Here is a 27,972-nt window from a genome sequence, read left to right on the forward strand (position 1 = left end):
AGGAAAGCAAGTAACATGAAAAGAACATGCATATTGTTCTTTCATGTAACAGATTTTTGTTTAGTTCTGTAGTGTTTGTAATATTGCCTTAAATTTTGAACCTTTCGTTCCTGGTGACTTCACTTGAAACGTCAATTCAGTGAGCAGTGTATATAGTAAATGGAGTATTGGATTGCATACTCTGGCAAACATCTGTTGACTTCTGGGTTGGCTGGCTAGCTGTAATGCACTGACCTCCTTTTGGAGCTTAATGTAACTCTTCTATCTTTTGAATATGCTGCAAAATATTTTGACTTCTGAAACAGCTCATATTAGGTACTTTTGGGTTTGGGTTTTTGTTTTTTTGTTTTGTTTTGAGGCATCTACACTTTGAGACTGATTTAGTGACTGTAAGGCAAAGTTATTTGTATTAGGGATTTCTTCATATTTTAAGAATGTGAAAATATTTTTGACACTCCTTTGGAATCAAAAGAAACTTTAGTCATTGAGCTGTATTTCCATCTCATTGGCTTATGCTGAAGTTGAGAATGAAAGTAGGGAATATATTAAACGTCTGCCTTTTCACTCAGGAAATTCATGTCCTGAACCTGAGAGTTGAGACATTTTAATTTACCTGACAGTCAAATAAAGGGGACTTTAAACAAAAGGTTAATATGCTTGTATTTCTGTAGAAGAAGAAAAGCTACTTGTGTATGGAAAATTAATAAAGTTTTTTTTTATTCTAGGCAGCGTTACCTTCTCTCACAAACCCACCTTCCCTTAGTCCAATTCGGAGGAAGGGGAAGGAGAGGGAGTCTGTTGAACAGGCATCTGTGCCAATGAGCCCTAAAAAGGGTGGTGAAACGAGTCCAGGTAAGCACACTTACTCCTATTAACCCCCCCACCTATCATCCACACCTAAGTATGGTTATGGCATAGACACAAAAAATAAAACCGGGTAACTTGTTTTCTGAAGTTTTAGTTCAAAAGGCTGGCAGACCTATTGTCAGAAGTTCTTTTCAGTACTGCATTGCAAGAAAGGCAGCTGCCGGTGGGGGCTTCTTTGCTGTTTTGTTTTTTATTGCAATTAACTGTACTTTTCAGAAGCAGGGTACTTCTGAATCCTTTTCCTCACTTTTTCTGAATCTACTCAGCTATTGACTGAAATTAAGAAGTAATTTCTGCATGTATTTTACTTAAAAGAAGTTTGAAAGTTGCTTTGCAGCTTTTGGCAGGAGTAGCTTACATTGCTCTTGGAAACAAGATTCTGAATCTTGAAAACTTTTTTTTCTTAGTAATGAATGAAGGAAATGGGTGTTAATTCTGTTTTGTAAATTGTACTTGCACTTCAATAATAAGCCCTCTGGGTTAATGTCTCATCTCAGAGGGCTAGTTTGTTGGAATGCTAGTTCATTTTCTGGTTGTACAGCATGTGTTTTTTGCAGTTTAAAATATGCGTGTGGATCAAAAAATTTATGTTGTCTAATAATTCAGATATGGTAAATTATGTTGAGTATACATGTCATAAGCACCCTAGAAAAAAGTATGTTGTTCTAATCTATAATACACTTTTAAGCTACTAGGCAAACTGATGCTACTGGGCCTGTTCCAACAAGTAAATCATCTTCAGTAGGAAGCTTTTATCATCTTCCATCATATCTGAAGTTATATGATGTCTTGAAAGCAACCCATGCTAATTATAAGGTACTGCATGATATCGTTTGATTGAATTCGAATGTGGTTGGGCAGTCACTATGCATTTCTTTTAAACATGGCTCTGCTTGTATTGAGACTTGCTTGTTTGCCTGTATAAACAGTTTATATACACACACACACACAAAATCATAACCACCACCAATAAAAACAAAAAATGACCAAATAAAAACCCCTGATAAGCATTGTCATCCTATTGCTTGTTTCTCTGCTGTCACTAATGCTGGCACCAAATGACCCTTCACTGGCTTGGCAACGTCAAATGGGTCCCAATGTCTGTTCTCTCCACAGTTTATTCCAGTACGGGTAAGCTTTTTCATCGTTAATTCAGATAATAAAGATGCATTGCCTAGGGGCTTGTTGATCTGATTTGTATGCTTCAGGGGGTGTATTCTTACTATACAGAATCACAGACTCACTAAGGTTGGAAAAGACCTGTCAGATCATCTAGTCCAACCATAAACAAAAAAACAAACAAAAAAACCCCCCACAAACAAAAAAACACACCACACACCACCATGCCCATCAAGCCACGTCCCACATACCTACTGTGTTTCGAGATATACATTATCCCTTTTTCATTACTTGTCAACATCCTAGGCCTTCCCAGATGCTGTAACTTTCTCAATCTAGAAGACCCCTTTCTTTTTCTTAGTCAAAATGACGTCGTACCTTTCCAGCAATTCATAAGGCAGTCTAAGCTGTCACCAAATGGTATTGATTGTGCTGTTGATGGAACTATGCTGAAATTCTAGGCAAAAGATGATTTTGTGTCAATACCCTCTTTACGTAATTTTTATCTCCTTGTCAAGTAATTGTTAAGAAACGGTGTGTTTTTACTTTTTGGGACCAGGTTACTTTGGATCTCCAGAACAGTAATGAAAAGTTTGGATGTTTCTTACGGTCTGCCTTAGATGTTCTGTCACAAATCTTGGAACTGGCTACTCTTCAGGACATTGGAAAGGTACAAGATTTGTGTGGTTTTTCTTTTGTAGTTAAGTTGTCCAATATCTGTGGTCCTTACTGGGAAAAAGTACATATCATTTTAAAATTGGTACTGTTGAGAAAAACAGTAGTCCTAAAAGCGTTGTGATGCCACGATGTTGGATAAAGTGCTAAAGCAGATTTTCTGAGTTGAATTGCTGCTGTTGAAAACTGGAGTAATTTTTTTACTGTTAAAATTTCATGTGGAGATTTTTCTTTCCAGCAAAATGGTTTGCCTTCAGTCATTCTTACTATACTAATATGTTTACAGATACTCATGTTAAATAGACAAAATGTCAGAAGGCATACTGCTCCCCTTCCTCTCCTATGTCTTGATATTTTTTCTCCTTAACTGTCGTGTTAGGCATATTGTGGTATTTTAAGACTAGGAGGCAGATCTTGCATTTTTATTTCTTTACATACTTTCACAATTTCCCTTAAATTAGTGTAGTTTTACTTAGTAAAAAAACCTGTGCTATTGTCCAGTTCTCATGGTAATGCTTTACATAATGAAGAAAAATGCAATTAGGTGCACCTGTTTTTCTGCTTTTCTAGTGTGTGGAAGAAATTTTGGGATACCTAAAATCATGTTTCAATAGAGAACCAACAATGGCAACAGTTTGTGTACAGCAGGTAAGGAGGTAATTTTTTGTGTGTTAATGGAAGGTTAATCCTGATGTCCTGTGGTTATCAATTGGATACTAAGACTGGCCATTCTTTTAAGGGAAGCAGTGTGAGGAAACGGTAGCCCAGGTAGAGCAAACAGAGCATGTTTTCTTTAATTTTCATGACTTGTTCTGAAACTTGATACCATCTGAATAATATACTTTCTTCCTGAACTGCTTCCTGTTCAAAGAATTATGTTAGCCAATGCTCAGAAAACAAGTTTGTTTCCTACCTTCCCAAATGTGTTCTGTAGCCAGTTAACTACATCAAAAACCTGGAAAGCAAAGAACTGCCTTACTGTTGGATTTCTTGCAGGCTTCCAGTTAAATGTTTGGGTTCAAGTTGTCAAAGCTTAATTTTTGTGGGAGGCGAGCTTTAGTAGATTATTTTGAGTTGTCACTTGGAAATAGCTTCCGTTGCAAAAACAATCATATCTTTTTGGGTGAGGTGTGAATTGGTTTTTTTTCCAGCTTTCTTCTGTCTTGTATTTGACTACATGATCCACAGTTTGCACTTCGACCTTTCCTCTTAAGTCCTTTGGGTAGATGAGGAGTCAACTTGTTTTTCCTGAAATGTTAACTTTTTTCCTTCCAATTTTCTTCTCTAGTTATTGAAAACATTGTTTGGGACAAATCTGGCTTCTCAGTACGATGGCTTGTCTTCAAACCCCAACAAAGCTCAAGGCAAAGCTCAACGCTTAGGTTCTTCCAATTTGAGACCTGGTCTCTATCATTATTGCTTCATGGCACCATACACACATTTTACTCAGGCCCTTGCTGATGCTAGTCTAAGGAACATGGTTCAGGCTGAGCAGGAACACGATGCTTCAGGGTAACTTTCTTCCCTTATGATATAATGTTAACTTGAACTAGAATCTCTTTTTATTGTTTTTCATAAATGCAAGTATCAGAGGGGAGCTAAGTAACTTGAAATTACAGTATTGTGTATTATTTCTTGTAGACTTAATCAGAGTAATTTGTCTTGCTAGTGAGATCCTGAATGCAGTGCTGTATTGATTATGACTAATGTGTTTTCCAAATCAAAGCTAAATCATTAAAATAGGTATCACTTAAGGTTTTTTAAAAGCATAATAGTTTTAAATGCTTGTACTCAAAACTATTTCATTAATTTGCTGATTATAGCAGATAGTCAGTAGCCTTAAAGGAAAGGTAGAAGGATGACTAAGCAAAGACCAGAAATTCTTTCTCTACTAGATGTTTGTTGTCCACAGATCTATGTGATCTGATCAAAGTGTACTGTTGGTTGTCTCTGTTGCTCTTTTGTTTTACTAAGATTCTTGAAGCAGTCAAGTAGATAAAGAAAAGTTGGCATTGGTAAAATAACATGCATCTAAGGAGAATGTGTTTGTCCCTCTGTTTTTTAAATGTGTATGGGGTTTTTGTTTTTTTATGGCAGATGGTTTGATGTGCTGCAAAAAGTTTCTACACAGCTGAAAACTAGCATTACCAGTGCAGCAAAACATCGTGCTGATAAGGTACTTCTATCTATGTACTCCCGAAAGAGCAGTACCTTAGATTTAAACCATTTTTCTTCCTTTTAAAATGTAATTTAGTTTTGAATCAGAGACGTGTTCAGATATTAGATTACTTTAAAATCTCTCTATTACAGAATGCTATTCACAATCACATTCGTTTATTTGAACCCCTTGTCATAAAAGCATTGAAACAATATACTACAACAACATCGGTACAGCTGCAGAGACAAGTATTAGACTTGCTTGCTCAACTGGTTCAGCTACGAGTTAACTACTGTCTTCTGGATTCGGATCAGGTTGGTACCCCACCATTTTTGCAAATTTGTAATACAGGGATCTTGCCAGCAGGCTTAATATTTACAGCAAAAATACTTGCAACAATCCATTCATTGTACTATATGGGAAAACAAAGCCTTAAAGGAGGGTGAGACTCAATTCCGTGCCCTGGCCCACCCTCCCCCCCAAGCACAAGAAGCATCAGATTTCTGGTTTTCTATTGGATGTAAATTACTTTCTAAGTGTCGTGGTTTAAGCCCAGCCGGACTAATCACCACACAGCTGCTCACTCACTCCCCTTCCTCAGCTGGACAGGGGAGAGAAAATATGAGGAAAAGGCTCGTAGGTCGAGATAAGGACATAGGGAGATCACTCACCAATTACCATCATGGGCAAAATAGACTTGACTTGGGGAAATTAGTTTAATTTATTACCAATCAAAATCAGAGTAGGATAATGAGAAGTAAAACCAAATCTTAAAAAGCAACACCTTCCCCCCCACCCCTCCCTTCTTCCCGGGCTCAACTTCACTCCCGAACCTCTTCCCCCCCGAGCGGCACAGGGGGATGGGGAATGGGGGTTGCGGTCAGTTCATCACATGTTGTTTCTGCCGCTCCTTCCTCCTCACACTCTTCCCCTGCTCCAGCGTGGGGTCCCTCCCACAGGAGACAGTTCTCCACGAACTTCTCCAACGTGGGTTCTTCCCACGGGCTGCAGTTCTTCATGAACTGCTCCAGCATGGGTCCGTTCCACGGGGTGCAGTCCTTCAGGAACAGACTGCTCCAGCGTGGGTCCCCCTCGGGATCGCAAGTCCTGCCAGCAAACCTGCTCCAGCGTGGGCTCCTCTCTCCACGGCTCCACAGGTTCTGCCAGGAGCCTGCTCCAGCATGGGCTTCCCACAGGATCACAGCCTCCTTCAGGCATCCACCTGCTCCAGCGTGGGGTCCTCCACGGGCTGCAGGTGGATATCTGCTCCACCGTGGACCTCCATGGGCTGCAGGGGGACAACCTGCTTCACCATGGTCTTCACCACGGGCTGCAGGGGAATCTCTGCTCCGGCGCCTGGAGCCTCTCCTCCCCCTCCTTCTGCACTGACCTTGGTGTCTGCAGAGTTGTTTCTCTCACATATTCTCACTCCTCTCTTCTCTGGCTGCCTCTTCCTGGTTTTTCAGCCCTTCTTAAATATGTTATCACAGAGGCGCTACCACTGTTGCTGATTAGCTCAGCCTTAGCCAGTGGCAGATCCGTCTTGGAGTCGGCTGGCATTGGCTCTATCAGACATAGGAGAAGCTTCTAGCAGCTTCTCGCAGAAGCCACCCCTGTAGCCCCCCCTGCTACCAAAGCGCTGCCACACAAACCCAATACACTAAGCTCTGCAAAAACTACTTAAGAACTGTTAATCAGATTAACTTTAGGAATAAAATGATGTGGACAATACAGTCCGTGTTGTTAAATAAAACTTCACATACAAATAGAAATACCTTCTTTCTGTATTGAGAGTGTGGACTTCTATATGACTGATAGTGGTGAGCATCATGGTTCACAACCATTATTTGATTTTAATGGGGGGAGAAGCTAGTGGCAAATCAAGTAGTCTGTGTGGTTGTCCATATAAGCAGTAAATTTGTAATATAAAATTTAAGTGTTTTATTTACTACAGTATTTTCTGGTTTATAAACTAGTATGAGTTGCAATACATAACTTTCCTGTAAGTTTGTACACAGATAAATCTTTTCAATGTGTGGATACTTTGGATTTTGTCTTGGGGTAGAGCAAGATTTTTGGTTGATTCTTAACTTCTTGACTGTAATGCCTCAAATAGTCTATGTTACATGAGTGAGAGAGAAAGTTTTACTTAAATATATAGACTACAGGTAAAATGTGGAATAAGTTCATGCAAACCATAATAAGGTCTAACATCAAGATTCTCAAGATCTTCTATAACTGTAGAGGGAACACTTCATAACATTCAAATGAACTATAAGTATAAATGATTTTCAGTGCCTGTCTTTCCTTTCTCTCCATCTGAAACATGCACTTTTATAACCCCGTCAAAATGATTTCAAATGGGAATTAATTTCTCTGTTGTACATTTTATTCTCTCTTTAGGTGTTTATTGGATTTGTGCTAAAGCAGTTTGAATACATTGAAGTAGGACAGTTCAGGTATGAAATTAGCAAAGAACCTTTGAACAGTGCGGGTTTACTACTGTCTTACTCTGAAGCATGTAGTTATTAGTTTTGTTGGTTACTTCTGCCTTGTGAGAAAGAGAGAGTTACATTCTGGGCAATGTGCTTGTTTGTTCCCTGGCTCTAGTGGTAGCCCTTTCAGATGATTTAGATTCCATGTGGCTGAAGAGGTTGGGAAGTAGCTTGGGAAAAAAAATATTAAGCTATGTTGTGCTGTTTCTCCATTTGGTATTGCAAAACCATTCCTTTGGGACTGTCTGCCCATAACCCGCCCCCACCCCCACAAGCTATGCTTTCAGGAATCAGCACTTCATTGCTAGGATTTCATTGCTGAAGAGAGAGCTACTTCTTCCTATTGTGGACTCAGGGTGAATCTGTTTGTATTCTGATCACCTAGTGCATTTTGTATAGTACCTAACAGTAGAATTTTTTTGTCAGCTATTTCTGTTTTTTCTTACACTTGAGTTTGTATGAAGAGATAAGTGGGTTTTTTGCTCTGTGGGTCTCCTACAGAAATACTCCAATGTGTCATGTGCATTAGATAGTATGTTTTAATGTTAGTAACTGTGTAATTGTCAAAGGTTGAAAGAAATCCCTTGGAAGAAAAAACCATGGTAAAGAACAGGGCACAATAATTACAGAAATACTATATGAAAGCAGAATAACACATTCTTAAAAAAAGTCATCTTACTGTAAAAAGATTCATTTTTACTGAACAGAGTTGTGTAATTCAAACTTGACACTTTTAATTTTTTGTTTTCAGGGAGTCTGAAGCAATTATTCCTAATATCTTTTTTTTCCTGGTGTTGCTGTCTTATGAGCGGTATCATTCCAAACAGATAATCGGAATTCCTAAGATCATTCAGCTGTGTGATGGTATCATGGCCAGTGGGAGGAAAGCTGTTACACATGGTAATTTTTAAAAAAAAAAAAAAAAAGCCCCAACACTAGTATTAGCACTAGTTCAGCAATAAAAACAGTATTGAATACTAAGCTATAGAAAACTGTAGTCATACTGATTGTTCCAGAAGACACTAGCTTTTAAAGTTTGAATACTTGAAATAAGTCTCGCTTAATTCCTTCGGGAAGTTTATTGTACCCTACTAACACTGCTACCCCATATTTTGCATTGTACATAATAGCAACAAAGCTTTTATTTGAAACTTTATTAGGTAATAAGTTCACCACATAGCAGTACTTTAAAGGCTTTGATTTTTATTTTTAGTCCCCTTCCCTTTCCGTCCACTTTCAGCATCTCTGTCATACTTCCCAATGATTCTGCTGAGAAATACTTTACAAAAATATCTAGTTTAGCTCTATGAGAATGGATAAATGTGTCCATAATATAAATTTTGTACTAGAAGTAAAAAGATAGACATCATTATGCATGGTAAGTTTCAGGTTTGGTTTTGGGTTTTTTTAGGGATGGGTAAAACCTTTAACAAACTAAAGCACAGATTACTTCTAGTAGCTGGACTGTTAGAACAAGGCAACACTGTTTGAGAGTGACTTGTCTTATGCTAAAACAAACAAATCTCATTTCAGCAATACCAGCTCTGCAACCCATCGTTCATGATCTCTTTGTGTTAAGAGGAACAAATAAAGCTGATGCTGGAAAAGAATTGGAAACACAAAAAGAGGTGGTAGTGTCAATGCTGCTGAGACTTATTCAGTACCATCAGGTAAGAAAGGGGGACAAAGTGTCCCTGTTCACTGTCTATAAAAGGGTAACATTGCTTTGACTGCTAAAATGCTTCAGGGAATGTTAATGATTTTCTGTACAAAACTTGAATAGCTCTGGACTCTGTGTGTGATCTTTCCTTATAGAGAGAGTATGCAAAGATTTTTGGGGTAGGGGAAAGGTTCTGCACTACAGATCAGTATTTGAAGTCAAATAACATGTCTGTGGGATTTTATAGTCAAGCCTAGGTAACAAAGCACTGAAAAGCTTCAGTTAGGATCACAATCTTGGTTGCGTTGCAGATTAAATAAACAGAAGGTTAGCGGAAGATTTGTCATGAATTAGGGTTCAAGAAACTTAAAAGAATGGGGGTAAAAGTGGAAGAGAAGACAGGATTAAAAGTAGGAAACATGCTCTATAGAGATGATTTAGGTATTGCTGTACAATAGCAATCTCTTCAGTAACACTTCAAAGTAGGAATTATTTGAGTAAGGTAGTTAGACAGTTGTTAGGACTTAATACTTTGCCCCAGACCTCATGGCTCTGGAAAACATGTTTCTGCCTTGTAGGAGTACGAGAATTACTTTCTTCAATACACTTTGTTTAAAAGAAAAACATAAAAGTAATTTTAAGAGAAGTGACATAATTAACATGGGATCTTATTGCTTATTCAGGTGCTTAACAAACTTAATGTGCTTTTCCTTTCATCATGTGAAAATGCAATTCTAGTGTATGCTAATGTAAGCAATGTATTTTCTGAGAATAGTTGGAAAAAAGTCAGTATATCTTGTCAAAATAATTTGTTAGAACTGCATGTTCAGATTGGGGTAATTTTGTGTATCCACATTTTCTTTTGAATTTGTAGGTTTATAATCATAAAATGACTAATATAACTATATGAAATGACACTCTGTAGACACATGATGTGAAATAATGAATAACGTTGTGTTATGTAAGGTACTGCAATTGCTATCAGATCCCCTTCTGACACACTTAACCTATTAAAGACCACCCATGCACTGCTCTTCCCACACTATCCTATTTGTAGTTCTTATTCTGTCCTGTTCTGCTGGTGCAGTATCTATAAACTAACCCCTGGGCAGTTCTCTTGTTCCCTGGCTGTGGCTGGGATGTTCTGTAGTGATGCCCCTGTAATTTGAGAGGCTCCAAGAGCTGCAGTCTTTAACTTTTTTCTGTTACAACTGTAGCTACTGTGCATGGAGCTCCAGAGTTCAAGTCATTCAGCTCAGAATCGCTCTTATCTCCTCTCTCATGAGAAAGCTTTTTGGGAAGAAAGTCATCTGGTGATATCTTTTTATTTTTTTTTTAATTGCCTGCGTTTCTGAATCTGAACTACTTGAACTTCTGCAAGTGCTCCATCTAACTGGTTTTCTGAACCAGATTCTTCCGTCCCACTTCCCAGTCCATATATTAACATTTCTGCTTGCTGTGTCTTACGGCCTGTCTATCCTTGAAAGTGTGGTCTCTCTAACCCTCAAACTGATAACACATTCAGCTACTAGAAGTGGTCCTTGCTGTTGGTGTGCTCCATTATATGCTCTCCTATAAACTTTTATATGAAAGTGACATATGTCAGGTGAATAAGCTCCATAAAAATGTCTATTCTGTTTTCTTAACCAAATTTAAACGTTATTTGAGCTAGAGTGAAGAAAGACTATACGTTTGAGAAATTGCTGTCTTCCATATTCCCCTTTTTGTGGAGTATGTGATGCGGCATTTAGATTTACTATCCTTTTCCCAGTTGTTTGAGTAGTCTTTTGACAAATGCCATTTAAAAAGGACCAAGCAAGCATTTTTTCTAGTTTATAAAAGTAACTGGAAAATTCTTTAAAAAAAAAAAAAAAGTCATAACTAAGAAAAAGATTTTCACCTGAAAATGGGATTTTAAAAATGTTGTGTGACTTCTCATGTGGGTTTTCTTTTCTTTTTGCTTTTTGGCAGATGGGTGAAACAGTAAATATTTTTCCCATTATGGTATTATGAAATGTTTCCTATTTACTTGCATTTTTTTGGACTTTTCCTCAGGTGCTAGAAATGTTCATCTTAGTATTGCAACAGTGTCATAAAGAAAATGAAGACAAATGGAAAAGATTGTCCCGGCAAATAGCTGACATTATTCTCCCAATGCTTGCAAAACAACAGGTTGTTATATGAATATTTTTGTCCATAAACATCTAAAATAATTTTAATAATGTATGTATCAATAATGGCTTTGGGTAGTTGATTTTTTTTATGAAGACAGATTTTCTTGAAAGTGTGGCTGCCATTCTGAAAAAACAATTACTGCAAGGTAAACTAAGTCTTTGAAGAGATGAACATCATGTTTAAATGCATGAAGTATATGCAGTTATCTTTGAGGCTGTTTCCAGAGGAAGCTTATTCTACTTCTTACATATATGATTATATCGGGGCACTTACAAAATGGTATGAAGATTCTCCCATGTTTATAGAATGTCAGAATTATTTTTTCTTAACTGCAGTGGTCTGATTGCATTGTTTCTTAGTGAGAAGAATGAAAAGACATAGTCTGAAACAGCATTAATAAATCATGGAATAGCTGAGGTTGAAATGGACCTCTAGATACTGTCTTCTGCTCAAAGCAGGGTCTGCTGGAGCAGGTTGCTTAGGACCATGTCCAGTCAAGTTTTGGCGGTCTCCAAGGATGGAGCCTCCATAACCTCTCTAGGCAACCTCTCCCAGTATAAGATCTGTATTTAAATGGAATTTCCTGTATTTCAACTTCTGCCTATTGTCTTTCATCCTGGTACTGAATACCTATGAAAAGATTCTGGCTCTTCCTTCTGTACTTGTGTCGCCTCCTCGTCCTGCTTCCCCTGGTCAGATACTTGTACACATTGATAAAAGATCCCCCGAGCCTTCTCCAGGGTGAACAATCTCAGCTATCCCTTGTATGACAGACGCTCCAAGCCTGTAACCCTCCATGTGGCTTTCTGCTGGACTCCCTCTAGTGTGTGCATAGGTCTCTTATTGAACGGCACACTGGGGAAGGAGAGTAGGCCCTTTGTATCTGGGAAGAAAAGAAGACTCCGTTTAGGAAAAAGATTTTCAGTGCTGCTCCCTAAGCATCAGAGGACTTGTCTTCGATACAGCTTTCCTGGAATTAGAAACACTTGCTTCAAGGATAAAAAGTAAACCTAGTGAAATTGTGCCCTTAATATTCTTGACTCTGTGATGGCAGATCTCCATTCCCCTGAGGAGATCTCATGGTTGGGGAGAGTGGGCAGTGTTGCGGGTCACACAACAGTTTTTGAGCGAAGCTAAAATGCTGGCAATTGGAACAGATACAGTTGAGCATCTGTGCACATGCTCAACTATCAAATTATTTAGGCAAGATAGTAATTCAGATTTTGATTCCAGTCCTTTGCTTTTTGTGGTTGACTGTTTTACAATTTAACTAAAAAACTGATCAAGAAAGGTGTCCTGCCCCTGTTGCTGCTGTGTAATACCATTGTAGCTGTTCAGTTATCTGATGATTAGCAATTTTTTTTTCTCCTAGTTATCTGCTTAAGTTTATTCATGACCAGCATTGCTCTCTATAAATATGCCTGGTAGGATGTGCAGGGAGGAGGAAAGGTTTTTTTAAATTTTATGACGAGTCAGCCTTTTGGTCTCTTTCTCTGAATATGGCGTATTTCTCCTAATAAAATATATGTGGTATGTGTATTGAATTTCATATGATAGATTTTTGTCCATGTTCTCAAACCTCCTGCATAGGAAGGCCTGCAATAAAAATTTCATTTACCTTTCATAGATTGTGGTTGCTGTAAATTTTGTACTGTAAAGGACAATTTTATTACACACCGGTTGTCACAGAAATGTTTTAAACATGAAATAGTAATTTTGTGTTGCAGTTGTCTTTAGTGGATAGTTGAAAATTAATTTTGTGTTTTTTCTTTTACAGATGCATATAGACTCTCATGATGCTCTGGGAGTACTGAACACTTTGTTTGAAATTTTGGCTCCTTCATCCCTTCGCCCTGTGGACATGCTTTTAAGGAGTATGTTTGTTACTCCTAAAACAATGGTAAGCAGGTGGGAACCTGCTAAAGCAGGTGAGGTGTTTCTAGATAAGTAGTAAAAGCGATTGTTTCCAGGCAAGAGAGAATCTGGTGTCTTTCATGCAAAATGTGTTTCTTTTTCATATTTTGCAATGTGGCGTTAAAGTAACTGAAGCAGATTTTAGGAAAGAATTCATTCGAACTAATAAGATTTACCAGCTAGGAGCACTTTCTACAGGAATGTTTGCTTATGGATTACTTGCCTTTATTTTTTTAATTCGAGGATCAGGAAGGTAGAGAAACATACTGTTGCAATAAATTCTAGAAAGCAATTTAATAGGTAAATCACTTTTTTCTTATTCAAGTATTTGTACTGTTTTTATAGTTGAGAATATGTTAATTCTTCTTTTTTTAAGACTTGCTTTAGAAAAGTTGAATGCATTCCTATGTTGTGTTAAATACTTTTCAAGTTAAACATTTTCATTAGCTGTTGCATAAAATCAGACCTATTTGAGAATGGAGCAAGCAGGAAATAACTTCTATGTTCAGGTCTTCCAAAATGCTATTCTCAAGGTAACTGTCAACCATATTCACTGTATTAATAATCTGCTTTTCTGTGTTTGTGTTAGGCATCAGTGAGCACTGTCCAGCTATGGATTTCTGGAATTTTAGCTATTCTTAGAGTTCTGATTTCACAGTCAACAGAAGACATTGTTCTATCCCGTATACAAGAGCTTTCCTTCTCACCATATTTGATTTCGTGTCAAGCAATTAACAGACTGAGATGTGGAGAAAATAATGTAGCCGTACCAGAGGATCGCACTGAGGTTAAACAGGCTAAATATCTGCCTGAAGAGACATTTTCTAGGTATCTTGTCTTTTGAATACTTGGAGGAAAGTTGAAGATTTCTGAGAAATTACAAATATATTATGCAATATATACGCACATACAGAACTGTTATCTGATAGGAATAAAGTCTGTTAATAAGCTGATATGGGAGGAGTGTGTGTGCAGGAAGTAATAATGAGGTGGACAGTAGAGGGAGGAGATGAGCAGTTTGTAGTAGGGACTTTGGACTGTTCTGATACCTCTTCTTGAGCCAAGTGAAGGACCTGATGGAGCTGTTAAAATGGGTGAATCTTGGACTTACTAAAATCAGGTCCCAAAATTTAAGTGGTTAACCTTCTCCTTCCTCCCTGTGTGGAGTCTGAAAGATGAGTCATCCCCTTAGTAAGACCCCAAGTTCTGTACTAGAACCTTGCCAGCAGATGGATTCAAATCTATTAAGTTACTCCTGCTCTTTATTTCCTGTTTTTGAAGAGCTAGCTTTGTCTAGTTAGCTTCCCATGCTGATGTCCTCAGAGAGTGATGAAACTTCAGCCAAAAGTGTGGAGAGATGGCAATGGTATTATGTTGGCATACAATGTTTGTCATTAAGGCATTATGTTTTAATGTGGTGGGAAGCATTTGAAATAGCTGTTTGTTTACGAAAAGAACTTTTTAGTCAAGTATGGAACTTCAGGTACAAAGAAAATGCTGTTTCTTATCATTCAGCTCACTGTGAGAGTGATGGGTAGAGGGAAAAGGGGCTTCTGGACTCCCTTAATGTGACCTTATGTCCAACAGGAGTGACTTGAGGAACAATTATGGCCAGGAGCAAGGATGGCTTTCTTCAAATGCCCTTTTTTAGTGTTTCTTTTGATCTTTTGTTTTTCCCCTGGCTGGAGGTTTGATATGGAACCTGTGTGGTAGAGTGTGGATAGATGAGGTTGTAAACAGATGAATTACTGTGACTTGCTGAGTTACCCCTCCTCAGCTGAGCTGCAGTAACTGTCACAGAGTGTTTTTTAGCTCGTTGCAGATAGCTATAAAGGCACCATAGTATTTTGAATGTTTGCTGTGTGAGTGAGGTGGGCTGGTGTATGCATGTTATCATGACTTTAGCTGATGAGTAGATAACCCAGGTCCAATATGTAATTATTGAAGTGCTTGTGATCATGTCTCTGTACCTATAGCATCATATATGTTTTAGGTCAACCTGTTCTGTAGCATTTAGTTTAGCATCCTATTTAGGATGAATGGACAAGGGCTTCGTATCTTATTTTTCAAACTTACTGAGTTTCATAGGCAAATCTCATCTTATTCTAGAAGATGTTGCATTGATAGTTTTTCTGTTGATTGTATACATGGTTTTTCAAGGTTCTTATTACAACTGGTTGGCATTCTACTGGAAGATATTGTTACCAAACAATTGAAAGTGGACATGAATGAGCAGCAACATACTTTCTACTGCCAGGAGCTGGGCACGCTGCTTATGTGCTTAATACATATCTTCAAATCAGGTAATAGTTTAAACAATGCTTTGTGTTGCAGCATGCAGTGACAGAGGAGTTTTTCAGTTCTGAGACAACTGTTGAATGCGTTGAACTACTGAGAAGGAATACATAGGTGCTGGAGACATTGTATCCTACTTAGTATAAAGAACCTCCCAAACTTTGTGCTTGTGCATGCAATTTTTTTTACATTTTTACATTTCCTTTGTCTATGTGGAACAAAATATAACTAGTGACATTTCATCTCTCCTTTTAACTGTCTAAAAGTTTCCAGTCCAAAAATGCAAAGCATTCCAAATTTGTGGCTGTATTTCTCATGTTTTTTCTCAGTTTGGAGGTTGGTAGGTATGTCCAGTTTTAAAATACTGACTTATAGACCGCTGGTTCAGACTCATGACAAGGTAGGTTTCTGGTTTTTGTCATAATTAATAAAAACATACTAAAATCCCCACAAACAACTAACCAAAAACCAAAACCAGAGAAGTAGGAAAGGTAGTACTGTTCCAGCTAGCTGCTCTTGAGCTCCTTTCTTCACGTTTGTGAATTCTGCCTTAGGTGTCTTCTGCTAGACATCCGATCTCTGGCACTTTAATAACTACTTAGCCTGATTCCTTAGTCTTTTTTTCCTAACAGTGGCATTATCTTCCCTTTCTTTTATTCTTTCTTTATTATGACTGTCCTTTTTGCCTTCTGACTTTCACCCTGCAGCTGAAATCCAACAGTGGTTGGCTGCTATTTAAAAGGTCTTGGCACAAGTCCCTGGTTCTTCATAGACTTCCTTACAGATATGGGACAAGGAACTCTGCATTCTATGGCCTCAAGTGTGAAATGGGAGTTACAGTACTTCACTACTTAACAGATGCAAATAACAAAAAAGTGCATACAGAATACTGTTAGATCTATACCATGATTCTGTGCTGCATTGTGTCCCAACAACCTCTAATCTTTTTTCTTTTTCATAGAATCCTAGAATGGTTTGGGTTGGAAAGGACCTTCAAGACCATCTAGTTCCAACCTCCCTGGCCATGGGCAGGGCCACCTTCCACTAGACCAGGTTGCTCAAAGCCCCGTCCAACCTGGCCTTGAATGCTTCCAGGATTGGGGCATCCACAACTTCTCTGGGCAACCTGTTCCAGTGCCTCACCACCCTCATGGTGAAGAATTTCTTCCTAATATCTGACCTAAATCTACCCTCTTTCAGCTTAAAGCCCCTACCCCTTGTCCTGTCACTACATGCCCTTGTAAGAAGTCCCTCTCCAGGTTTCTTGTAGGCCCCCTTCAGGTACTGGAAGGCTGCTAGAAGGTCTCCCCAAAGCCTTCTTTTCTCCAGGCTGAACAACCCCAACTCTCTCAGCCTGTCCTCGTAGGAGAGGTGCTCCAGCCCTCTGATCATCTTTGTGGCCCTCCTCTGGACTTGCTCCAACAGGTCCATGTCCTTATGTTGGGGGCCCCAGAGGTAGATGCAGTCCTCCAGGTGGGGTCTCATGAGAGTGGAGTAGAGGGGCAGAAGCAGCTCCCTCAACGTGCTGGTCATTCTTTTGATGCAGCCCAGGATACAGCTGGCTTTCTGGGCTGCAAGCGCATGTTGCCGGCTCACGTTGAGCTTCTCGTCCACCAAGACCCCCAAGTCCTTCTCCTCAGGGCTGCTCTCAGCCCATTCTCTGCCCAGCCTGTGTTTGTGCTTGGGATTGCCCCAACCCAGGCACAGGACCTTGCACTTGGCCTCGTTGAACATCATGAGGTTTGCACGGGCACACCCCTCAAGCGTGTCAAGGTCCAACTGGATGGCATCCTTTCCCTCCAGCCTGTCCACCTCAACACTCAGTTTGGTGTCACCAGCAAACCTGCTGAGGGTGCACTTAATCCCACTGTCCATGTCGCTGACAAAGATGTTAAACAGTGCTGGTCCCAATACTGACCCCTGCGGAACGCCACTTGTCACTGGTCTCCACTTGGACATTGAGGCGTTGACTGCAACTCTTTGAGTGCAACCATTCAACCAGTTCCTTATCCACTAAGTGGTCCACCCATCAAATCCATGTCTCTCCAATTTAGAGACAAAGATGTCGTGAGGGACAGTGTCAAATGATTTGCACAAGTCCAGGTAGGTGAGGTCAGTTGCTCTTCCCTTATCCGCCAATGCTGTAACCCCATCGTAGACGGCCACCAAATTTGTCAGGCACGATTTGCCCTTAGTGAAGCCATGTTGGCTGTCACCAATCATCTCCTTATTTTCCATGTGTCCTAGCATAGTTTCCAGGAGGATCTGCTCTATGATCTTGGTTGGCACAGAGGTGAGGCTGACTGGCCTGTAATTCCCCAGGTCTTCCATTTTTCTCTCTTTTTAAAAATGGGGGTTATGTTTCCCCTTTTCCAGTCAGTGGGAACTTCACTTGACTGCCCTGACTTCTCAAACATGATGGATAGTGGCTTAGCAACTTTATCTGCCAGTTCCCTCACGACCCTTGGATGCATCTCATCAGGTCCCATGAACTTGCACAGCTCCAGGTTCCTTAGATGGTCTCAAACTTGATCTTCTCCTACAGTGGGTGGTTTTTAATTCTCCCAGTTCCTGCCTTTGCCTTCTGCGACTTGGGCGGTGGGGCTTGAGCACTTGCCGGTGAAGACTGGGGCAAAAAGGTTGTTGAGTATCTCAGCCTTCTCCATATCCCGGGTAACCAGGTCTCCCATTTCCTTCTGGAGAGGGCCCACATTTTCCCTAGTCTTCCGTTTATCACTGATGTACCTATAGAAGCTTTTCTTGTTGCCCTTGATGTCCCTGGCCGGATTTAATTCTATCAGGGCTTTAGCTTTCCTAATCGATCCCTGGCTGCTCGGACAGTTTCTCTGTATTCCTTATGCCAAGGTGATTTGGAGTAAGTGATTAAATGGTTTCAAGCCAAGACCAATGAAATCAGAAAATCAAGCTGGTAATTGAAATCAGGCATCAAATCAGGGAAGCAGGTTCTTCCACGTTGGGAGCTGGGGATAAAGGATGGGGAAGGCTCAGCTAGTTCTGCTGCTTCCAAGCTGCACTGTGAGTCTTGCCAGGAACTATGTAGAGATGTTCCTGCAAAATTAAAACTAAATATTAAAATACTTATACAGAGCCCTTGGTTATGTGTATTGCATGATCTCTAGAAATGAATTTGAGACTACAAATCAACTCTAAGTGTTAGTAGTAATGTGGTTACCTGGTATGGTGTAACAGAGTATTTTCATGTTGTAGCATTTTCTTTGAGGTTTAGGCTTAGGGTTAACTAAGTACCTGGTCTTGTAATACTTTTGTTCAGTTAAAGCCTCTATATTTTTTTCTCTTAAAGTTTTATTCTCCTAACTACAGGTGCAGCTTATAGTGACTTGTGCCTGGGAACATAGACTAAGGTCTTCTGTCATTTTTGACCACTGTTCTACTTGGATGTTTTGTCTTCTCACCCATTATAGTTTTTTCAAAATGTGAGCATTGCTGACCCCTATGTATTCAACTATAGGAAGCTACTAGATTAGAAATGAACATTTTCAGTGTGCTACTTTGAAGTTAGTAGAAATAAAAGGCATGGACAAAGTGAAAAGATTAGCATGCAGTGGCTTTCATGACTGTAGAAAGTCACTAGATGGTGCAATTACTGCAAATGCAGGAAGCTGGACTGGGAATAGCACTGGTTTGTTAGTAAGTGGAACCCGAGTTTTAAGACTGTTATTTTTCCCATTCTTTTCTCTTTACATTGTGTATTTATGGGTCCTGGGGGCAACTTAAACTGGTCCACATGGCTGTGGAATTTACAGCTTCATTCTTCTGTATATCTGGTAATGCAAGCAAGCAACACTACGGATCTCCTTCATTATTCTGATTAGCTTTTGGTTTCTGACTGGTTCTGAAGAAACCCTTTTTTCCCTGCTCTTATCTTCTCTTAGAAACTCAAAAAGTCCTATACCTTTAGGCAACTTTAAGTTTGCCCATTTTCCTTGTTTTCCCTCCGTTCATTTTGGCATATGAATACAGAAATCGAGTCAGAAAGCAGAAATGCACCTTTTGTGCTGAGTGTTCAGTGTGCAGGATAATGACTTTTCTCCAGTTAAAAGCATTTACTTTTTGCACTTTTAGAAATTGTATGGAAGGGTATGAGTTTAGTTTCAACTAAATTTATTTGGGATACTCTCATCTGAAGTAGGAGACTTGTAAGCAATCTTTAGCTTGTAGAATAGTAGTTACAGCCTGGTTCTTAATTAGAACTTCTGTGGTTTACTTTATAAACAAAACAAAAACAACAACCCCCAAAATCCTGGTCTATAATTAACAATTTTAAATTTGGTAAAGGCTTTCACATGTCAGAAACTTTTTGATGCATGACAGAGAAAAAGTTGAGAAGATAAGTTTCATTACAATTCTAGTCTGATTTAAAGCATTATTTATTGAATCTGGGAGCTGGTCATTACTGGTTTACACACTGCCCTCAAGCAAACTCCATGATCTGCCCTACATCTGTAAAACCACTTAGGGTATACCTTTCTTCCAGGAATGGCAGTGGCTTATGAAACAAGATTTGTATTCTCAGGGTACTCTGAATGATTTTAAGACTTCAGAATTCAGACTAGAGCATAGTTACTCTAACATGCTTTTATTGTTTTTAGGGATGTTTAGAAGAATCACAGCTGCAGCCACCAGACTTTTTACAGGAGATGGATCTGATGGGAGTTTCTATACCCTTGAAAGTTTGAGTGACCTTGTTCAGTCCATGATTCCCACTCATCCTTCTTTAGTTCTCCTCTGGTGTCAAATCCTGCTTCTTGTCAATTATACCAACTACAACTGGTGGTCAGAAGTGCATCAAACCCCAAAGTAAGATTTGTTTTTGATCCCTAGTAGTAGTAGTGTGTCTCAACTATTATTTGCTAAAATTATATTTTTTAAAAATCTAGCTTTTTATCTGCTAAGCCTGTCATCCTCTTGAATAGTACTATTTGGATTCTGAAATAGATAGCTCTGCATTTACTTTACATGTATACGTATTGTCTGTTCTGATATCAGTATGTCCTTCAAACTAAGGAAATGTGTCCTGCGGTCAGTTGTTCCTCAAAAGAACTGCCAGGTAATCTCTCCACTGTTAAGCCAAGAAAGCTTCATCTGTGTACCACGTTTAATTAAAATTATGGAAATAACTGTAACAAAATATTTAGTATTTCAGATTTCATACTCTCTATAGAGACTTCGTATTTCACCTTCTAGCAAATAACCAACCAGGGCAGATGATATACACTGTTGTCTTTATGCAAATACAATCTGATCAGTAAACTATAGTTATATCTGTTCTCTGTTCTCAGTGGGTCTATTACTAAATGCTATCAAAACATAGTATCAGCACCATGCTGATTCATTAGCATCAGGCACCATAGTACCCTCGCTTAATGTCAGTTATCTGAAATTTAGAGATTTGGTCTAAAATTAGTGTTCTCTTAGTCTGAAGTTAGTTCATCCCACCTGTCAGGCATTGGAATGATTCATCCTCTGGGGGTAAGGAAGATAACCCCCTGTGTGGGTGGGTATCCCTCTGTGTTAACTGTAGAGGGAGATTAACAACTGACTTGAGAGAAATTTCTGATGCTTGTGCAGTGAATGTTAGGGAAGACTAATCTTGCTCTACAACGTGAGTGGGTCAGTACTTGCTCAAATGTGAGGTTCTTGCCTCAGTTCAACCTCATGATGTGAAAAAATGTTATTGTAATTTGAGGAAACATGAAATTACCAGGCTTCTGAGCAAAGTAGGGCAACTAAAACAGCTAAGGTGACATCTGCTATTTGTTGCAGTTACCTTTTTTGATTTACCAATATCACCTCTGTTTTTTCTGGGTTGGGCATCACTTTCAGTCTGACACTAGACCAAGTGCTCAAGAACACTGGTTTGGCTTGAGAAGAAAATATAGTATTACGTTCTGTTATCCTACCAGAGATGCAATAGCCCGTGTTTTTCTTCTGAAGAGCTAAACAGGTTATTTAAAAGTTCTTCAGGCTGTCCAAGGAAGTAATAAGCATGGAACAAAAAAGTTATAGTACAATTGTTAGAAAGTAAAGAGCTCATGGAAAGCGAAGTGTCTACTTCAAAGTAGTATAATGTTTGAATGAAGTTTCTAGGGAAATAAATATTATGTAAAGACATTGGTAGGAAATTCCATGCAATTTGATTGTTAATGTTTCAGTAACCATAGTAATAAAATGTAGTAATAAAATATAATGTGCTTCTTGCAGGAGACACAGTCTTTCTACTACTAAATTGCTTAGCCCTCAGATATTTGGAGATAGTGATGAATCGGATTCAGAATCGAAACGTGGCATGTGCAATCGAGAGATAGTGAGAAGAGGAGCGCTCATTCTTTTTTGTGACTATGTTGTAAGTTTTAATGAATTTTATAACTAGGGTTTTGAGTTACTTATTTATGCTGACAGTCTTTTATTACTGATGTGCATTAACTGAATCTGTCTGGTTCACGAGTGAAAAAAATGAAGACTTGTGAAACTAGTAATTTTATTTTCAGGTGGTGCTTCTGTAAGCTTAGGTATGACGTCATTTGGCATTTTGTTTCTATTCTGAACTGACAGTTCTCTTGGCTTGTTAAGGATACCTGGTGGGTAATAGAATTATCTGCTGGGTATTGTATCTCTTACTTGTGAGGTGCTAGGAACATACTAAGTAGTGTTAGAATTCCAATATCACTATCAGCGCACAATGTCTGGGAGACAACAAATTTCTGTCTCTATACCTTAAGAGGAGAGGTTTTACATTAACGTTTCCATTTTGGCTCTCTAATGAGAGCAGTTCCTGTGGCTTTGGCCTCTTGCTTCCTCAATACTAGCATTTTAGTTCATTGGGAACTTTTGAAGTGAATCTTCCCGTAATACCTAGTATTGCACTTTGGTTTGCATTGCAGAGCGGTTTTGGGGCAAGAAAACTGCATTTCTTTCAGATTCAACTAAACCGAAAGCTATGTTTAAGAAGTGCTTCAAGTACTAATGGACGTTCAGTCACCAGAATCAGATTAGAGGTAGTCCACAGTAAAACCCTTCAAAACCTGGGGAGTGTCAGCCTCTCAGCCTCACCTGATTAGCTCTACAGAGCTTTTCATGTTGCGTTGCATTACTTGTTGTTATACACATAGCCTCTGTACGTTTAAAATTAATTCTTGACAGATCTCTTTAATTTCTGGAAAGCAAATCTATTCATCTTGTGTTAACAGCCAGTAGTAATAAATCTTTTAAAAGAAGCCTAAATGGAAAGTCACATTGGACAAGAAGACTTTGTGTGTGCATGTTTATTTCAAACAGCATTTCATTAAAAGCAGCATCTTTGAATCGACCTTCTCAATTTACTTGTTTCTAACCTGGACTTTTCGTGTTAAAAAAAAATAATTTACCAGTTCATTATAAATATCTTAATTTGCCACAGGATCAAAGACATTTGGAAAACTTATCATGTAAAAATAATGATGGTGATATTAAATTATAGACACTTTATGCCATTATTTTAAAATAGTTACCAGAATTATATATGAAAAACTTCATGTTGTGTCAGATAAAGTTTTTAGTAATTAGACCCTTAACATGGGTATTACTGAAATCAGATTTTTATTTTTTTTCTCCTTTAGTGTCAAAACCTACATGATTCAGAACACTTGACGTGGCTTATTGTGAATCATGTTCAAGACTTGATTAATCTGTCCCATGAGCCTCCAGTACAAGACTTTATTAGTGCTGTTCACAGGAATTCAGCAGCCAGTGGTCTCTTCATCCAGGCCATTCAGTCACGGTGTGAGAATCTCGCAGCTGTAAGTTTAACTTTTTGACTTTTTAAAAAGAATAAAGTCACTTATATTTCATCATAAGTTTAACTGATAAGTATGCAAATTCTGACATTTCTGGGTCATTTATCAAATTCTAATTTTATTTTTAAAGTCACTTCTTTACAAGGTTCACTGTTTGCATTTTTAATATATCAGCAATTTAAGTATCAGATGTGTTCCAATCCATCAAATCTATGAATTCAGGCAGAGTTGGTTAAGTTGCTTTTCTTCCTTCCTGGGTATTACCCCCACATAATAAATATCTGAAGGGTAACTTAAAGCTGTAACTTTTGTCTTTGATTTCAGTACCTTGGTAGCATAAATAACGGAACTACTAACTAGAGACAGGAATAGGAACCAGTCCATCTTCATAGCTCCTAACAACATGAAAATGATTTGCAAGCTCATGCCTTTCCCATTGATCTGCCCCACAAGTTGTAGCCTCGGGGTGAGGGAAATACTGCTTCAGAAATTCAGTGTAGTTTTCAAATTAAAAGGAGTGGGTGATACTTTACGGGAATCTAAGGTTGTATGCATCCCTCTTAATCTTGGGAACTCACTGGATGGAAAATGTAATTTCCTGGGCTTCCTCTAGAGCTAATGGGGGATCTATGCACCCTGAGTAGCCTGGTAAGGTTTCCTGTCTCTTCCCGTTGTCTCTGTGCAAATCTAGTGCAACTGCATTGGTGCTTTAAGCATGTGAGTAAAACACTTTAAAGTTAGGTGAGATGAATCTGGGCTTTAGTGTCTGAGAATTGGTACAACAAACTAAACTAAACATGTTTGAATGGAAGATGTAGTCATTCTGTGAAATGTTTGGTGACTATCAGAAAAGTCAGTAAAGTTAAAATAGCTGATATTTACAGTTTGCTCTAAAACAAGATTGGTTCCATGAGTCAAACCAGTTTGTTTGTGTTTCTCCCTTTGGATTATTGGTGCTGAATTGGTATTCATATTTAAAAAATAAAAAATTTAAAATTCTTTGCACCCCTTTTTAATTCTGAGTAGCGATTACTGTTTCTGTGATTAAACATGTGCTCAAGAAATCTCTGATGCTTGTCAGGATTTCTGTACTGTCTTTTGTCTTGACTATGCTCATGTTCCTACCCTCTTCCAGCAAGAGTTCAAGCTTCTCACTGTGTTCAAAGCTTTCTACAATACCACCTATGTCTGTCTAGCTTTTTTCCTTAAAAGTTTTGCTTCCTACTTTTTGCTTGCTCTTCATACGAGTAAGCTTTTACAGTTAGACATCAAACACCGTAGTGTTCATATTGATTAAATAACCCAGTAACTCAGACCCATTCATATACAGGTGATTATATTGTTCAACTAGTTGTCTGCTATAGGTTTTTTTCTAAATGCCTTTCCCTTTAGCTTTAAGATCTTTGTGTTCCAATTGATTGTGCTTCTTTTGTCTGTTTTTGTTTCAACATCTAGCCCACAACTCTGAAGAAGACTTTACAGTGCTTAGAGGGAATACATCTCAGCCAGTCTGGGGCTGTCTTAACATTATATGTTGATAAGCTTCTGTGTACTCCATTCCGTGTGCTTGCTCGCATGGTTGACACACTGGCTTGCCGTCGGGTAGAAATGCTTTTGGCTGCAACATTACAGGTAAAGATAAATATATTCATTTGTAAATAAGATTGGGTAGTGCTAGCAGTATAATCAAGTGTAATGATTCAAAGAACATCAAAATATGATGATGTTTAAGTGATTTCACTGTGAGGAAATTTTTTTTTCAATATATAGATACATGAATCTTTACATTTCACTTTGTCTATAATTTTCCTAATCCGTTCAAAGCACCTATGGGTATTTTACTCATTTTTGGCCTATAAAATTCTTGTGACTCTTTTCTATAGAACAGCATTACTCAGTTACCAGTTGAAGAACTGGATAGAATTCAGGAATACCTTCAAAACAGTGGATTAGCAACAAGGTAAATGATACCAATATGTGTTAAAATGCTAAACTAAGTAATGTTCTGTACTAATTGTGTTCACTGTGTTTTCCTGTTTGGGTTTTTTCTTAAAGATAAGATAGCGGGCCCTTTTTGGAGATAAAACAGGAGTAAAGCACCTCTTATGAGATGCAGGCATATTCTGGCAAAAGGACAGTCGTGTTGGATGAGTTGAATTTGCAATCTACTTAAGAATTAAAGCAAGCTAAAGGCTCAAAAGCATCAAATTCTCTCCCACATTTGCTCAGTATTTAACTTTTGAGAGACAGCAACCACAAATTAATTCCTTGACCAATACTACATTACTGAAAACAGCTTTATTTTCCTCAAACTTTTGCAGAATTTTGAGTCCAAGCTGGGTGGGCTTGTTTTTTGGTTTGTTCCCCCCCTGCCCTGACAACTGTGTTAAGTTTTAACTGTTTAGTCTGCCGGCAGTTTAAAAGTAAACTGCTACTATAAAGAGGAGAAAATAAGTTAATTTTTGAAAAAGCTTTATTTAATGTTGGAAAGAGCCTTATTTACTCATCTTAATGTCATTGCTGTGTGTGGTTAGTATCAGTTGACTGAAATAAGAACGTAGTAGGGGGAAAGAATCTAAATCCCAAGGCTGGAGAAGATTGATAGTAATGTTCCTTCATAGGTAATGTTACATTTGAATTTTTAATTCCAGAGTCTCCAAATTACTTTATACAAGTTCTTGATAGCGGTAATGAAATTAAAAAAAAAAAAAAAAACAAAACAAAACAACCCAAACCCCCCCACAAAACACCAAAATAAAAAACCCAAACAAACAAAAAAACACGAACTCCTGACACTGACATAAATCCACAAACTGGAATTCCTAATATATTTAAGAAAAAAGAAGTTCCATTTTAGTGGATTCTTGTTTAGTTAGAATATATTTGTCTGCAATATAATCATCTGTATGCTAAATTTGATTCTTTTTACTCACTAAAAAGATAGAAAGAAAATATATATAAAGAAAATTGAACAGTTTGCATTTTATGCTTAAGCATGTACAAATCTTAAATCTAAATTAAATTTACATCTTTATTGTTGGTGGTGCTGAGTTCATTTGTTGTGGCTACTGATAGCTGGTGAAATTTGCAGTTTTTGCATCATATGACTGCATATAACCAACAGAGAATTTAAGACTCTACTGCTTTTCTCTCCCAGGATTAGAATTGGCTCACTGGATGTCTTTCTATTTTTAAATGATTTACAAAACTGAGTAAGTTAGCTCTCTGCTGATGTGTTCTTCTGTTTTCAGACACCAAAGACTTTACTCGCTCTTGGATAGGTTTCGTCTTATGGTAGCACCAGACACAACTAGTCCTTCACCTCTGGTTACCTCACACCCACTAGATGGAGAAGACCAACCAGCTTTAGAGAATGTAATTCTAGACAAAGTAAGATTATGCTTAGAAAGAGTCACTAAAAGTGCCTTGGCTTTAAATAAGCTTTTGCTCATTACAAAATATTTAAATACAGCTTATTTTTACTATGCAGTTAATGTTCTCAGAATTGTCAATGAATCTCAAATATAGATCAGTGAATGATTTCATATGTGTTGGCTGACTGTTGAGCTTAGGATGAATAAGTAGCATGCATGTACATGTTTTTTACGTTGACGGTGCTGTGAAAAACTATCAAGTGTTGTTTCTTTGCATAGCTTTAATGGAAATTTTTATATAAGGTTCAGTAGAGACATATATATACTCTTGTTTTCTTGATGTTTTTACTGCAGTGATCAGTTTTATTCATTTGCTGATAACTGTTGGTTGTTTCTTAAAAATTAAGCATTACTTCTTGGTTGCTACTTCTCAGCTTTAAATTACCTTCAGACAACAAACATGACTACTTAACTGTTTCTGTCTTTCATGTACTTAGATGCGGGGTGGGAGACTAAGAGCAAGACTTTTAGGGCCTGTGTCTTCTACTCTTTCTAGTTTGTCCCATGGCACAGAATTTCTCCTTTTTATTCCTTTGTGTTCTACAGTGATACACAGTAATATGAAATGTGTGTAACTGAGGCAAAAATTATTTGATTAGCTGACAGTTTGGAGGAGACTGATAAGTAGTTGAGGAACCCATTGACCTAAGAGAGAGATTGAGAGCTACTCAGACAGCAGGAGGAAATACTGTTTGTGCCCAGAAACCATTTACGCTTGGCTTTGTCTTCACATTAGCCAAAAAAAATCTCCTCCTTCCTCTGTAACTGTAAATCCTGCACAAAAGAAGTAGTTTTTGTATGCTTCCTCCACAACCCCTACGTAGTTCACAGAATCATAGAATGTATCAAGTTGGAAGGGACCCATAAGGATCATCAAGGCCAACTACTTGCTCCTCGCAGGACTGCATAAAGCTAGACCATATGACTAAGAGCATCGTCCAGATGCTCCTTGAACTCTGACAGGCTTAGTTGCATTCTAATTAATATCAGCAAATTCAGGATGTCCAGTTATGAGAAAGAAAGCACAGGAAAGGGATAACTGAGCCTTTTTATATTCCTTAGCTAAATTAGTTATGTTATTAACCTGTAGCCTGTAGGCTCATTGCTAATAATTTAAGGAGTAAATTTGCAATGATGTGTGATGGTCTTCAATTATTTCAATGAGTGTTAAAAGATCTGCTTGAGGGTAGGAAGGCTCTGCATAGGGATCTGGACAGGCTGGATCGATGGGCCAAGGCCAATTGGATGAAGTTCAACAAGGCCAAGTGCCGGGTTCTACACTTTGGCCACAACAACCCCGGGCAACACTACAGGCTTGGGGACGAGTAGCTGGAAAGCTGCCCTGCAGAAAAGGACCTGGGGGTGT

At 38.4% G+C, this 27,972-nt stretch overlaps 1 protein-coding gene across 1 annotated transcript in view; it reads left to right on the forward strand.

Annotated features, from left to right (window-relative positions):
* Positions 1-27,972, forward strand: part of HTT (huntingtin) — an 88,999-nt gene that overhangs the window by 36,571 nt on the left and 24,456 nt on the right. Inside the window, exons 27-46 of the mRNA XM_059817950.1 lie at positions 726-852; positions 1,556-1,683; positions 2,546-2,656; positions 3,232-3,309; positions 3,950-4,173; positions 4,759-4,837; positions 4,972-5,133; positions 7,223-7,278; positions 8,066-8,214; positions 8,848-8,984; positions 11,030-11,146; positions 12,927-13,049; positions 13,653-13,891; positions 15,224-15,366; positions 19,990-20,197; positions 21,602-21,743; positions 22,996-23,175; positions 24,628-24,804; positions 25,056-25,132; positions 26,424-26,562. Coding sequence (XP_059673933.1) covers positions 726-852; positions 1,556-1,683; positions 2,546-2,656; positions 3,232-3,309; positions 3,950-4,173; positions 4,759-4,837; positions 4,972-5,133; positions 7,223-7,278; positions 8,066-8,214; positions 8,848-8,984; positions 11,030-11,146; positions 12,927-13,049; positions 13,653-13,891; positions 15,224-15,366; positions 19,990-20,197; positions 21,602-21,743; positions 22,996-23,175; positions 24,628-24,804; positions 25,056-25,132; positions 26,424-26,562 — 2,796 coding nt within the window. The remainder of the gene's footprint in view (positions 1-725; positions 853-1,555; positions 1,684-2,545; positions 2,657-3,231; positions 3,310-3,949; positions 4,174-4,758; positions 4,838-4,971; positions 5,134-7,222; positions 7,279-8,065; positions 8,215-8,847; positions 8,985-11,029; positions 11,147-12,926; positions 13,050-13,652; positions 13,892-15,223; positions 15,367-19,989; positions 20,198-21,601; positions 21,744-22,995; positions 23,176-24,627; positions 24,805-25,055; positions 25,133-26,423; positions 26,563-27,972) is intronic.

Source organism: Gavia stellata, chromosome 5 (assembly GCF_030936135.1).
Source record: "Gavia stellata isolate bGavSte3 chromosome 5, bGavSte3.hap2, whole genome shotgun sequence".
Taxonomy (NCBI): domain Eukaryota; kingdom Metazoa; phylum Chordata; class Aves; order Gaviiformes; family Gaviidae; genus Gavia; species Gavia stellata.